Raw genomic sequence first — 13,881 nt, forward strand, 5'->3', positions numbered from 1 at the left:
CTTGACCAACAGTATTTTTTTAAAATTGAGGACTCAAAAAAAAAAAAATAGATAAAAAAGCCCCAGTGATAAAGGTATTTTATTTCCACTTTATGTCTACTGGAAATGTTTTTAAAAGAAAGAGAAAAGAAATAAGAGGCCTTCTGGTAAATGAGGGTGGAAACTCTATCCAGGTTTGCTTTCTGTGAGCCAAACCTTGATAAGCCACAGAGAAGACAGTCAGGAGGTCACATCCAAGGCACCACACTTGCAATTAATTTATTAGCAACTCATCATTAGTCACCCCAGAGCTTTCAGGAAAGTAGCGTTGTCTGAGTGGATGTGGTTACATCCCTCAAAGCCAAAAACATTGAACTTGGTAACAGTTACATTTTATTCTTTGACTAGGAAGTGGTTATAGTGACAAGGTACAAAAAATAAGAAGCATGCAGCCCTTTATTTTATTTTTAGTTTTGCAAAGTCTCTGCTTATAGTTCTGTATATTACATGACTGTGTTATACAAATACATTTATTTACAAAAACACTCTAGCTGTGCAAACTTGTGGCTTTTTAAAAATGTATGGATAGTCAGTACCCTATCTGCCCATCCCAATATATACTTTTAAAGCATGCATAAAAATTAACTTTGGTGTGGGAAAACTACTCTATGTGCTGTCACATACAGTATTTTAATGTCTATTTGTATTTATATATTTACAAAGTTTATCAGTTTACAGAACCGTACAGAAGTGTACATTTGAAAATCCACAATGCAATAACGTGGGTTACCAGGTCTTAGAAAACAAAAGAAGGGGTTAGATACTGTAAAGAAAACAACTTGAGAACCTCAATATGTTAAAAAAAAAAAAAAAAAGAAAGAAAGAAAGAAGGAAAGGAAGGAAGAAAGAAAAAAAGCAAGCAAAGAAAATGAGCTTGCTTGGGCTAGCAAACTATTATACAGACTTTTCATGGCAATAGATTTGATAAATTGCCTTCTACATGTGCCCCTTGTTGGCTTGTGTAGAAGTTCATTGGCTTATAGTCTAGCACACTACTTTCAAATGTACAATTGCTATAGTATCAAAATGTTTTGGCAAAAAAGATTTGGAAAGGAACCATGAAGTTTTGACAAAAATAGAAATCTGTAATAAAGCTAAATAACACTAAAATAAAAGGAAATATTATAGTATCTGTTTTACAATTTGTATAGTCACACTTGTGTATTTCTCTGTTCACTTCTAGTCTCCGTAATGAAAAATATTTTTATACAAAACATACTAAAATTCTGGAATCGTACATGTTTTACATGCTTAATACAATTTTCCTGTCTCCACACACACCCGTCTTGCTCGCCACACTCCCTTTTTGTAACACATGCTTACTGCATTGTACTAGATATGGAATATAGACAGTAAACACTATGCAGTTACAACAGCAACAAGGTAAAACAAAACAAAACGAAACAAAACGAGCTTTGCTGAAATCTATTAATCCAGTATTTAGCACATACTTAGCATTAAGTCTCAAACAACACAGCAATATGTTACATTCTCTTGGGAACACAGTTGTTGCAGACTGTTAAATTTGTTGTTTTTGTCTGTTTGGTTTTTTTAAATGTAACTCCAACTTGTGCCTAATAGGATTTGGCCTTTAAGAGGTTTCCTTGGCAGTGGATGGGGTGGCTTTGCTTGAACTTCCGTTCTGCGCCTTGTAGCTGGCGAGGCTAGGAGTGTGGGTGGTTCTCACGGCCTTGGCACCTTGGCTCAGGGAGGTGGGGGAGGCGGGGGAGGGCGGGGAGGAGGAGGAGGAGGAGGAAGGAGGGACTGCTCGGCCGTTTTGAGTCTGCAGTGAGCATGAGAGATGGTGACCTTTCCCCGCGTGAGGGGGGCTCTGAAACTTTAAGGAGCCATTAGAGACGGAAGGGATGAGGGAGGCGGAGTGAGCGGGCCGTCCTGGCTGGGAGCTGACAGGGTTAGAAGGAACCGGTGTTTTAGTAGCGGGTGGATTAGGGAGGTTAGGGCTGTCACCGCTAGAAGAGGGCAGAGAGCTGCTTTTCCCAGAGCTGGGAGAAAGGGCTGGAATCTTAGAAGCAGGTAAGGAGGGGGAAGTAGGTTTATATTCCCCACCAGCTTTCTTAGCACTTCCATTAGCCTGCGAACAAAGATGGCGGGAGACAGTTGTCAGAAAGCTGGCAGCACGACCACCACAGGGCCTGGCAACACAGCCCTTCTGAGAACAACTCAAAACACGGAAAACAACACAACAGTTCGAGGCCTGAGCTAAGTCTTGTGGTGCTGTCCTGGCCCCAGTGGAAACCCCCACCTACGCAGCCAAGGAGGGACAGGGCCGGAGAGGAGGACGCAGGCGTCTGTGAGAAGGACCGTGTCATTGCAGCTACCACTTCCCGTGCGCCAGGCGGGCCGTGCCCCGGGGCGGCTAGTGGGGTGCCCGCCCCCCGCGCTGTGACGGAGCGTTAGTGTGCTCTAATGCAACGCAGTCAACGGAGGCGTTAGTACTGGTGGCTTTACGGGCAGGTCAGCGACAGGCTGGTCTGTCCCTCTTCCCCAGGGTGTTCGGATGAAGCACTACGTTCACCAAAGAAAAGCCACCCGGCCTGGCACCGTGTGTTAACAGTTAAAATTTGGAGTCACAAAGTAAAAGATGTTTTATTGCGAGCATGCAAAAAGCGTGGTGAAAAGTTTAACAAAGGTTTTTAGGACTTTCTTCATGCCCCCCAAGATCCGGGATGTCTACGCAAACCGTATCTTACACAGAAAAACACAATATTTGGCATCGACTAAGTCAGCGACTTGCTTCTTAACAGAGACAGCGTCCATCCAAAATTGGGTTTAAGGTAAAACTACCTGGCGGTACTGGCGGGGGTCCTGCAGCTTGGACGGCTTGCCGGCTCGGTCCAGGCTCCCGGGTCTGCTCTTGGCGCTCATCGGGACGGGCATCCTGCTCGTCTGCGGGGTCCCGCTGGAGCCCTGCGGGGAGGACCAGGGACAAGGGGGAGAGAAGGAGAGTGGCGTGAGCGGGGACCCCGAGGCCGCCCCGCCGTGCGCAGAGAAGCTCGGGGTGAGAAGCCACAGCTGTACATGCAGGACAGGTCTAGAAGACACCAACGGGGTTAATCGGAAGAATCAAACGGAATCAAACTGCTCACTACTGATCAAACGGATTTTAATGTGAGTGTCAGAGCAATCATCTCCACAGCGTCCCTGCGTTCACCCAACACCAGTCAGCGACAGAGGTCAACGACAGACTCGATTAGCTGTTAGGCACCTAGTTGTTGTTGTCTGGGACAGAGGGACAGAGGGTGGGGGGAGGGTATCACGCACCACCTCAAAGGAAGAGATTAAATCACAAGACACCTTTGCTAGTGGTAATTATGGCAGATTTAAGAAAGCAGCTGCTCCTTGCAGTTTTTCCAGCAGACCAAGATACCTTACGTGAAGCTGCAGGTACTGGCGTGGGGGGCTCTGGGACAGTGGGGGCTTCGTCCGGAACTAGCAAGGGGCGGGGAGGGGCCCCTGGGGCCACGAGGGATGCGTTTGCAACAGAATCTCTGCTGGAAGAGCACGAGGTCTCGGCTAGGGCTTTGGGGCTCATTTCGCTGATGGTGCTCTCGAGCTGTTTGATGGTCTGCTCCAGGCTGTCCAGCGTCCTGTAGGTATTTTTCCTAATTTCATCAGTTCTTGAGATCTGAGAAGCGCCCTCGAGAGTGGGCTGCTCCTGCCTCCTGGCCACGCTCTTCGGGCCGTCGTCGGGCTGAGACCGAGTGATTTCAAAGCGCTTGGCCTCTTTGTGCTGCTTCAAGGTCCCGTCCTCTTCCTCCTCCTCGTACACCACGACCTGCAGCGTCTTCTTCCCCGTTTTGGTTCCCGTGCGAATGGCCTGAGTGAGAGCCGCGAGTTGCTTCTTAGGGAATTTGAATTTAAACTTTTTCTTGGGGCTTTCAAACTGGTCATCGGCCAGCTCGTCGCCCTTGCTGTCCGGGCTTGGAGACTCTGCCTGGCTCCACCTGCCCGGCTCGGTTCTCTGCGTGTCCTGTCCTCCTGGGCCCCTGGTGTCTGCCGCCAGCGAGTGTGGCGGTGACCTCGTGTCCACCTGCCGTCCTGTTGCAGGACCGTCCGAGGCAACCTTCTTAGGGGACATTTGGCAAGTGTTGCTCAGGACTCCGGGGTCTCCACTGTCCTCCTCCTCTTCCTCCTCTATCTTGTCCTCAGTCATCATTCTCTCCAGCTCCTCGTCACACTCCTCAAATATGGTCGAGAGTCTCTTATACGCGGACCGGATGTCCATGGGCTCGTCGAAAATGATGATGACGGGTTTCTTGTCGAGGCACACGACTGGCTCTTCGCTTCCGGGCCCTTCCCGCTGGGAGGTCCTCTCCTTTTTGGAGTCGATGTTCACCGTCTGGACGTCTTCTCCCTTGCGGCTCACGATGTCGCGGACCTCCCCGCTGGACAGGACCTGCACGGCCGTCTTGGTGATCATGAAGGCGATGTTGTCGCCGGCCGCGCTTTCTTCAGCGGGAGGACTGGGACTTGGTTCTCCGTCCTCACCGGGGCTCACACTGGCGTGCCTGGCCCCCTTGGGTCGCAGAACCACCGGGGCCACGTCTGTCGCCGGAACCTCCTGATCTTGTGCTTTGACGTCACGCACACTCGATTCCGCTGATCTAGCGGGAGAGGCAGCCTGACGCCTGTCCGCATCTTCCTGTCCCTGCAGCTCCGTCTCCGTGGTCTTTCCATAACTCGATTTCGGATCCTCAGCGCTGGGTACGGGGTACTGCAGTCCTGAGACTTGGGGCCCTTTTTTTATGTCATCTTCCAACGAACTAACGCCAGAGAAATTGAAATTGACCTTAGGCACGTGTTTCTGGGAATGGTTTCTACTGTCTCTGAGTAAACTCATATTGGATAGGGAATTTTCCTTCATCACAGTGTCAGTGGTATATTCTGATGTTCTCGATGCATCAGAAATGCTGTTTTCCGCAATTCTTTCCCACTTAGTAGGGTCACTAGGTCTTAGAGCCCCTGCGGTAACCTGGGAGGGAGAATGGAGGAGGGAAACCACACATGTAATCAGAAATGGATCTGCGGAGGAAGGCCGTTAATCTGCGTGGAATCAGCTGGAACACAGATGTGGTGAACTTACCTTTCGGGATTCCATTTGGGGGCCATTTTCATATGCAACATCAGATTTCCGTACATCTTCATGGAAAAATTCCAAATTCTGGTAGGATAGCGTAGGACATGTTACTCCACAAACCACACCCCCCCCAAAGTGGACTATAACTACATTGTGCTTTAATTACATCTCCAAAACATGCGGGCCAACACATGTGTTGCACACCAATCCAAAGCCTATAGCTCTGTTTACCTTGCATTGCTTTGTTCTCCAACTTCCAAAAATGCCCTGTGTTTGCACAAGATGAAAATCTCAATTAGCAAAATATGTCAAGTATGTCAAACTTTGTGGGGCAGCAGTTAAGAGAATAAAACGACAGATTCTGTATCAACATGCCCTCTTTTCAAGATCTGATGGTGAGTTTAGAAGAATCTAGAGCCATAAAGTACAACGTGTGAGCCGGCAGGCGGTTTTGACTGACGCTGATCCAGACCTGCCACTTAACTGTGTTACTTTAGGTAAGTCCTTTCCTTTCTCTGGGCCTCAGTTTTCTTGCTTATCAAATGAGAACTAGACCAGGAGATTTTGAGTCTCCCTTATAGCTAGTTATTTCAGTCCTATCTCTGCTTCTTTTATGCAAATTGTCCTATAAGGACATCTCCATTGCTTGTTTGGGGATGGTACTTTGGGATGAAAAGCACATTATTTTCCCCTGGTCAAATGACAGATTGAAAATGTCTTTGTACTGCAGGTGTTAAATGTCCAAATAACCTCAAACTAATAATAGCCAAGGTGAGCAAGTCCAAATGTATGGTGACAGTGCTGTCACAGCATGACCACAACCGAAACATTTACAGAGCAGACAGATATCTGAGGCTAAAACAACGACTGCGACATCTCGATGCAGCTTTAATTCTCTGTATTTTCCGAGGCAGAATGAAGATTCGCTCCTGAGGGTCTCACCAAGATTCAGGGTTGAAAGATCCAACCATGAGGACCCAGGTACTCAGAGCGCTTGGCCTGCGAGCGTGGCCTTTCCCAGCATGGGGGATTGGTGGACTCGGCCTGCCACGACACTCGCGCTAGGGATGCCCTAGCTTGGTCCAAGTCCCTTGCCTCCTGCTGCAGAGGCCGAAGGGGACGAAGGCACGGGTGACAGCAGGATGGACACAGCCCCAGGGGAGGCTGCCCAGCTAAATGATGACAACATAAGGCACAATTACCCAGGCCAAGCCCGAGTCAACCCAGGCTCATCCTGCTACCCTGGTTAAACATGGAAAGAGTGTTCACACCACCCAGGGAATATCACACAAGTCAGTGTTAATCCCGTGGAAATACCGCACAAGACAGGAGGTCCATTCGCCCCCAGACACCTCCTGTTTGGCTTCCACTCGCTCCCCATAAACCCACCAAACCAGCGTAATGATTCAGCCGCTGCAGCTGAACCGCATCAATTCTTTTGTGGAATTTTTAATTTAAAATATTAAATTTAAATTTAAAATTTAAAATATAAAACAACTAACACATTGAGTAAAAGCTTTTAAAGAAGAAAAATAAATGAGGTTTCAGCCTAAGGTGTCAACTCCAAACATGGAGTTGGCATATCACGGTGGACCCAAGGGTGAATTTTCTCTCTACACCGAAGAAGGAATTGGCATGTGACCTAAAGAGGACACACGCGTGACTGACGGTCCGCTGGCCCGTTTACTGGGCTCGAGGGCTGGTGTCTGTCCCGGCTGGTCAGGGCTGTTTGATTGTGACATATTTCCCATGTCCCCCTGCAATGAATGTATTTTAAAACTGATCCAGTTAGCAGGAACACCACCACGGAAGCTCACTAAGATAAAGATGTCAAGTGTAGGTTTAGGGCCAGTAATAACTTTTTATCACTGGGCTAGAAGAGAAGAATGACTGTAATCAAAGCCAATACACGATCTTGGTTACAACTGTCAAGTAAACTCACAGGGATTTCTTAGTCTTAGATGGTTCAGTCTCTGCATGAAAGTTAACTAAGCCTCTTTAATATCTGTTTATAGGCTCTGAGATTTGGATTGTTTAGACAACCGAGAAGCACACTCCGTATGCATTTGGACAATGAACCAAAATGAGACACACAGTTACAGGGAAAATTGCATGAAAGTCACATATTAGGCTGGAGCTTCATGAGGACAGGAGAAAAAATTTAAGAAAACATTTGATTTATGGAATGATAAACGAATAGCACAGGAAGAGGTTAATAATAGTGACAAAAGTCTGGGGATAAGTCAGATATTCATGGTTATTATGAAGGAGGTTGATCTACTGAGAGTAATTATCTGGAATTAGCACCTGTGATGAAGCCCAATGTTGGGCACTCAATAAAGATGTCCTTATTATCTGTGGGGCCCATGACTGAGATGATTAAATCAATGGGATATAGATTTCTAATTTTGCGACAAAAAAATCTCACGTAATTTTCTAGCCAATTAGAAAAATTCTCTAGTGAGACAATGATTGTCTCTTGAGAGAACTTTAAGAAGTTCCAAGTTCACAGTCAACGTTCTAGACAGAAATGGTCACACTGGTCACACACAACATGCCAGGCCAGGCCTTCCACGAGCTTGTTTTAATAAGGCCACATAAGGAAATTCCACGTATTGAAAAAGCAATATATTTCTGATGTGATTTCATGGGTTCAGTTCTGGGGTCTGATTACTAGAAGGTTTTCTTCATGAGGAAGATTTATGAATAATAATCGAATAGTCTTCTCCCCTGGTACATGGCAAGATTCTCCTCCCCCCGTTAATGGGTTCATGTCAGTGACATGGCACACGTAATTCACACGGGGCTCCGTGATGGCTGTGAGCCTGGGAGAAGCAGGCTGGGCCCCTTGGCTGGGAGCTGGGAGCCCAGAACTGTGTTTCTTAAAAGGCTGTGTTAGAACAGCCCCCTCTGATCCTGTAATACCATATCTTCCTCACTGAGCTCACTTGTAGGCAGACCCACGCAGAGTAGCTACTTGGTTCTATTGCAGGTGATCTGTTTGACTTTATTTAAGGGAAGCTACAGTCTTTGAATTCTGAAATAGAAGTTCCTGGTGAAAACTGTTAGGACTTGAGTTGGTCATGACAAGCTTTTCAGCCTGAAATTTTGATAGAGGCTTAATTCAAATAACATGCAAGCCCTAAATCCGACTTAAAGTTGCAATTCAAACATTCAGGCTAACATGCTTCCCCTAAAGTACTTATGCCATGACGGTGGACTTTGTGTGTCAGAGGCTGGACATCTGTTTTTGAAGCCACAAGTATATTTTAGCATTAAAACTATACTGCATTATTTTGGAAGGTATACTTTAAACATTGGTAATACTTTGCAAAAGTTGTGACTGGCACCCTTGGACACGTGCATATCTCCAGGAAGTCACACCTGTGTACGGTGGCAGGTATTTCTGCCATGCATTTTCTTCTTCCCCAAATCTAAGGTTTACCTATTTTTAACATAGATTTTTTTTTTTTTTTGTCCAGAAGACATGCTAAAAATTTGAAAAGCTGCTATATCTTTGGTCACCATTTCTATTTTTTCCTAGAGTTGTTCTAGAAAACCTTGAAAGGTGAATACTCTCGTTTGGGAACATACCATCTAAGTTCTGCATGTGCCACTGTGTGCCGTACACGGGAACACAGTGTCCAACCTGAGCCAGGTATCTCTGATCTCTACCTAAACCTGTGTCTCCATTAGTTTAAAAAAGTAAAGAGAAAAAGAGAGAGGGCGGAAGTTCAAGCCAGGAGAGTGGTGTTAGTGTCAGAGCAAGGAAGGAAGGGACTGTCCAGCCATGTGGCAAGTCTGTGATTGCCACGTTACCTTCTTCTCCTTGTGTGGGACTGTGGTGCCCAGCCTAGTGTCTTTAAGGTGACTGTCAGCCCGGGACTGCTCAGCGTGACTGTTTGAATTTACATCCATAAAGGAACACTTCTGGAATGCCTAAGGAATTAAAATACTGAGGTTAATAGGGATCCGAGTGTACCAAGGAGAAAGGAAGGAAACAGGCAGGAAATGCAGAGGCTTGGGGACCCCAGCCCCAGTCCTGCACGCAGGCTCACATGAGGGAAGCAGCACCCCAAAATCCTGCTCCCCATTTGGCCTCATGTCGGCGAAGCCAGCTTAGGGGCTGAGCCTGGGGCAAGACTTCCTTGCTTTCTTGGGCCGTGCCAAGATCAAATGGATGGATCTCTTACATTTGGGAACACTCCTTCTTCCTAGCTGGGGTGAACCTGATTTGTACTTAGTAGGGCTCCTTGCTTTGACCTTTTAAAGATGTTGAATATATAAATGAATTAAAACAAAATGCTGGCCGGGTGCGGTGGCTCACGCCGGTAATCCTAGCACTCTGGGAGGCCGAGGCGGGAGGATTGCTCAAGGTCAGGAGTTCGAAACCAGCCTGAGCAAGAGCGAGACCTCCGTCTCTACTATAAATGGAAAGAAATTAATTGGCCAACTAAAATATGTAGAAAAAATTAGCCAGGTATGGTGGCACACGCCTGTAGTCCCAGGTACTCGGGAGGCTGAGGCAGCAGGATTGTTTGAGCCCAGGAGTTTGAGGTTGCTGTGAGCTAGGCTGATGCCACGGCACTCACTCTAGCCTGGGCAACAAAGCGAGACTCTGTCTCAAAAAATAAAAATAAAAAAAAAATGCTATCTTTCCTTTTTTTTCTTCTTTAAGAGTTTTATTGAAATTGTACAAAAAAAGCTCACAAGACATTTTAAACATTTAAACCTTAAAGTAAAAGTAATCTTTATCATTCTCTGAAATAGTAACAGGTGCTCCTGTGTTCTGAGGCTCATTTAGAATAAAGTGCTGCTTTTCAGCATCGATGTGATTCTGAGTGGCCCAGGAACTGCCTGAGCCCTAGAGATTTCTCTCTGAAAACTCACGATCGTAGTCAGGAAAGACAACAGCTGGCCGTGTGAACTCTATGTCACGGAGGCCAGTTCTCAGCCAAAGACAGAAGTACAGACCGTGTCTACAGCCCGAAAGGAAGTTCAGCATTCACGAAGTGTCCAGATAATATGATCTCAAAAGCAGGAGAGACAGATGCCCCAGGGACCTGTTTGTGGACATCAGTGGTTCTCAACCAGGATGCGTATCACCGATTTAAAATAAAATTACTGTTGCCTGGACCCCACTCAGAGGAAAAGTAAATGAGAATCTCTGGGCTGTAGTATTTTTTCCCTCCAACTCTTCAAGTCATTCTAATGTGCAGCCAGGATTAAAACCTACGAATTTAAACAAATCATCTACAGTAATTGCCTAGCATTTTCTTTATGTTCAATGTCATCTGGAAATTGACTCGCAGGCAGGCAGATTAATGCACGTCCCCCCAAGTGAACGTGTTAGCACTGCTGCTCAAATCTGAATGCAGCCGATGCCTAGGGATCTTCTCTGGCCTTTTCTTCCACGATTCTGCTTGTTCCCTCTGTCCCCACTGCACCTGGCCCCTTGCTGTTCCTTAGACACGCTGGTCCTAGCTTCCCCGGCCGTGTTTGATTTACCTGCTTACTTGGACTTTGCTTACTAAGGCTGCTTGCTATCTCTTTGGACTGGTGGGCCCTGGACTTCAGAGCCTGTGTTTTCATCTTATGCCTGGTGACACGGAGCATGACTACTGTTAGAAGGGGCTGAATCCGGCTCCTTGTCCTGCCTCAGTCTAACTCCAGAGCGTGTTGAGACAAAAAAACCAGCGTGGCAACTGGCCGCTTGTGGACCCTCTGATCTACCAGGTTGGGTCCTTATCCCAGGAGGAGGACTAGCAGGGTTCGGCTACGTTAGGGTCAGAGCACTTCCATCACCACTGTTATCATCTAACCACCAACGATACCGCAAGCAGCCAGATACTCCATCCTCTGTAAAGCGGTCAAAGAGGGCATCAAAGATGTGGAGTTCAGTGGAGGGAAATATCCTCACGTGGTGGGTGGGCTGTAAGTGGCTACAACGAACACATCACTTCTCTTAAAGAGCCAGTGCTGATTAGTCACAAGCCTAAACGTCACTGACTTTGTAAATCTGTGTGGTTCCTACGAATGAGACTCTCCAACCACTCTAAAATCCTGTGAACAGTCTGATGTGTCCAGGGGCTGTTCCAGGCCAGTCGAGGGTGGAAAGAGGTCATGCAGGTGATAAGTCAGCCAGAAGCTCTGTTTTCCTGTAAACTCCAAGCTGCTCAATCAATTTGGGTCCATATTACCATGGAAATCAGAGTAGAACAAAGGCAGTGAAAATGGTGTGGTTTGAAACTTCTTCCTATTCCAAATGGAAAATGAAAATTTCAGGGGCCTGCACAAAACCACTGGTACGTTGTTGAAAAGGCAACATGTTTGGGAGCACCAAGGCACTCGTGGTCTCACTGTCTGATTGATGGAAAAATCCTATAACAAAGGTGAGTAAAATAAAATACAGCAGGCGCAGGCCCTCTGTATCTGTGGCTGTATCTGTGGGTTCAACAAACATCAGATGAAAAATATTCAGGAAAAAAATTGCATCCATACTAGACACGTGCAGACATTTTTTTCTTGTCATTATTCTCTGAACAATGGAGTATAACAACCATTTACATACCATTTACGTTGTAATAGGTACATTATAAGTAATCTAGAGATGATTTAAAGTATACAGGAGGATGTGCATAGATTATATGCAAGTACATGCTATTTTATGTCGGGGACTTCAGCATCTGCGGATTTTGGTATCTGAGAAAGGTCCCCGGACCAATGTCCCTACAGGTACGGAGGGACGACCGTACTCTACAGACAGACTTTGGTCTAGGAACCGTGTACATGTCCCTGATCAGACGAGTTCTTACAACATAAACACAGGGCAGATTCACACCCACGATCTGAATGTGGGACTGGTTTGGGGTATAGCCCCAGTGCCCTGTCCTTAATCCTACCAGTAGACTGTAGGATTAGTTAATTAGTCAATTAGTTAAAACATTAACATCTAAAACTAACTAGTCAATTAGTTAATTAGTCAATTAGTTAAAACATTAACATCTAAAACTAATAAGGTATCTTTTCTCCAATAGACCAAGGAAAATGGAAAAGATAATGATTCAGCTTTTCAGAGTATCTGAAAAGACGACGTTGACATTGAACAGAACCTGGTGTGGACTATGGGCGGCCGGTCACTGGCCTTGAGTCCGCGATTCGAGGTCAGTCATGCTCAACGTTAAAGCGAAAGGACATGGACCCACCTACGGCGTGATTCGATCAGTCCCCATCAAGACAAGACAACGGCCACTATCCTACCCCCATCTTAATGCTTCTGAGATGAAGCACAGACCACTAAGGCTGAAAGAAAGGAGAGTGAGTCCTACAGGCAGAAATGGGAAGGCGTGTGTGTCCGTGTAGTTTTCCCTAGTTGCCCTGCGAGACGGTCATTCCCCGCACGTGTCGCACAGGCACGCTGAGGTCCCCAGTCCACGGGGCCCCGCGACGCCCTCTCTGGCTAACAAACCTGGGAGCACCGTGGCCGGAGAGTCCCCGTGGCAAGGGACGGGCCAACGCCAGTCACTGCATCCACATACCTGGAGTTCTGCCATTATTTTCTCCCCTTCCTCCTCCTCCTCCTCCTCGTTCTTTGACGAGGTGGTGACAGGCGGTGGGGACGGGGTCCAGGCTGAAGCGGGCTCGTCCGGGGGACACTTGGTGGCTCTGGTCTGCGGGCTTGGTCCGGCGTCACCACTGCTCGCCTACGGGAGATTCAAACCACGGACGTTGGCTCAATGCCTCCCATGTGCTAGCAAAGAAGGGACAGATCACACGGCCCCTCGCTGCCTGGGCCCCTGGCGTTCCTGCTGTCAGCTGATAAAGTGGCCAAAAAGCCATTTTATCCCCCGCATTTAGTTTGGGTTTTTGTTAGCATACGCTGTCATTTCCATGCATGGACTAGAGAATTATAATGTGATTGCAACTCCTCAGCATTGAGTGCCTTCAGGGAAAGGGACTCCCATATTAAGGCCCTTGGAAACTGTATTTTATTTAATATTCAAGATAAAACTTGCCTGGTTAAGTGGAAATCTAAAGCACACTGGAACATCTTTCCATATAGACTCCCCTCCCTGGGCCGGCTAATCTCCGTTACCTTTGTAAGATGATCTTTCTTTAGCTTCCCCTCCTACCCCTACTTTTCAGTCCTATGATGCCCTGCTTGGAATGTAGCCAGCGATTTGCCTTTATAACACACTGTTGCAGCTAAAAGTCAAGTCAGGATAAGGCAAGGTGCTGAGTCCAGTCCGGAGGTGGGGAACCTGCGGCCTTCAAGGTCCCCAAGTGAGGCCTTTTGACTGAATCCAAATTTTATGGAACAGATCCTTTTATTTTTATTAATACATTTTTGTTCGTCTTTTATATTTTTATTTAATTTTAAAAGTGAATGTACTTAAAATACAGAGAATAAAATAAGCTCCAATGGTCCGGGCGCAGTGGCTCACGCCTGTAATCCTAGCACTCTGGGAGGCCGAGGCGGGAGGATTGCTCGAGGTCAGGAGTTCAAAACCAGCCTGAGCAAGAGCGAGATGCCGTCTCTACTATAAATAGAAAAAATTAATTGGCCAACTAATATGTAGAGAAAAAATTAGCCAGGCATGGTGGCACATGCCTGTAGTCCCAGCTACTCGGGAGGCTGAGGCAGGAGGACTGCTTGAGCCCAGGAGTTTGAGGTTGCTGTGAGCTAGACTGACGCCATGACACTCACTCTAGCCTGGGCGACAAAGCAAGACTCTGTCTCAAAA

The 13,881-nt window shown here is 46.8% G+C and overlaps 1 protein-coding gene across 7 annotated transcripts in view; it reads right to left on the bottom strand.

The window, feature by feature from the left end:
• Window positions 1-66: 66 nt before the first annotated feature.
• Window positions 67-13,881, bottom strand: part of KIAA1217 (KIAA1217 ortholog) — a 300,585-nt gene continuing 286,770 nt past the window's right edge. For 2 of the 7 annotated variants that reach the window (XM_075997477.1, XM_075997475.1), the window contains 7 exons: window positions 12,676-12,840; window positions 8,957-9,076; window positions 5,369-5,404; window positions 5,144-5,221; window positions 3,428-5,032; window positions 2,845-2,967; window positions 67-2,131 (listed from right to left, as the gene is read on the bottom strand). In XM_075997477.1, coding sequence (XP_075853592.1) covers window positions 1,631-2,131; window positions 2,845-2,967; window positions 3,428-5,032; window positions 5,144-5,221; window positions 5,369-5,404; window positions 8,957-9,076; window positions 12,676-12,840 — 2,628 coding nt within the window. In that variant the 3' untranslated portion in view covers window positions 67-1,630. Of the gene's footprint in view, window positions 2,132-2,627; window positions 2,968-3,427; window positions 5,033-5,143; window positions 5,222-5,368; window positions 5,405-8,956; window positions 9,077-12,675; window positions 12,841-13,881 lie in introns of those variants that run through there. The other 5 variants (XM_075997478.1, XM_075997476.1, XM_075997479.1 and 2 more) reach the window with 4 other exon arrangements.

The sequence above is a fragment of the Microcebus murinus genome, chromosome 25, assembly GCF_040939455.1.
Source record: "Microcebus murinus isolate Inina chromosome 25, M.murinus_Inina_mat1.0, whole genome shotgun sequence".
NCBI classification, from domain to species: domain Eukaryota; kingdom Metazoa; phylum Chordata; class Mammalia; order Primates; family Cheirogaleidae; genus Microcebus; species Microcebus murinus.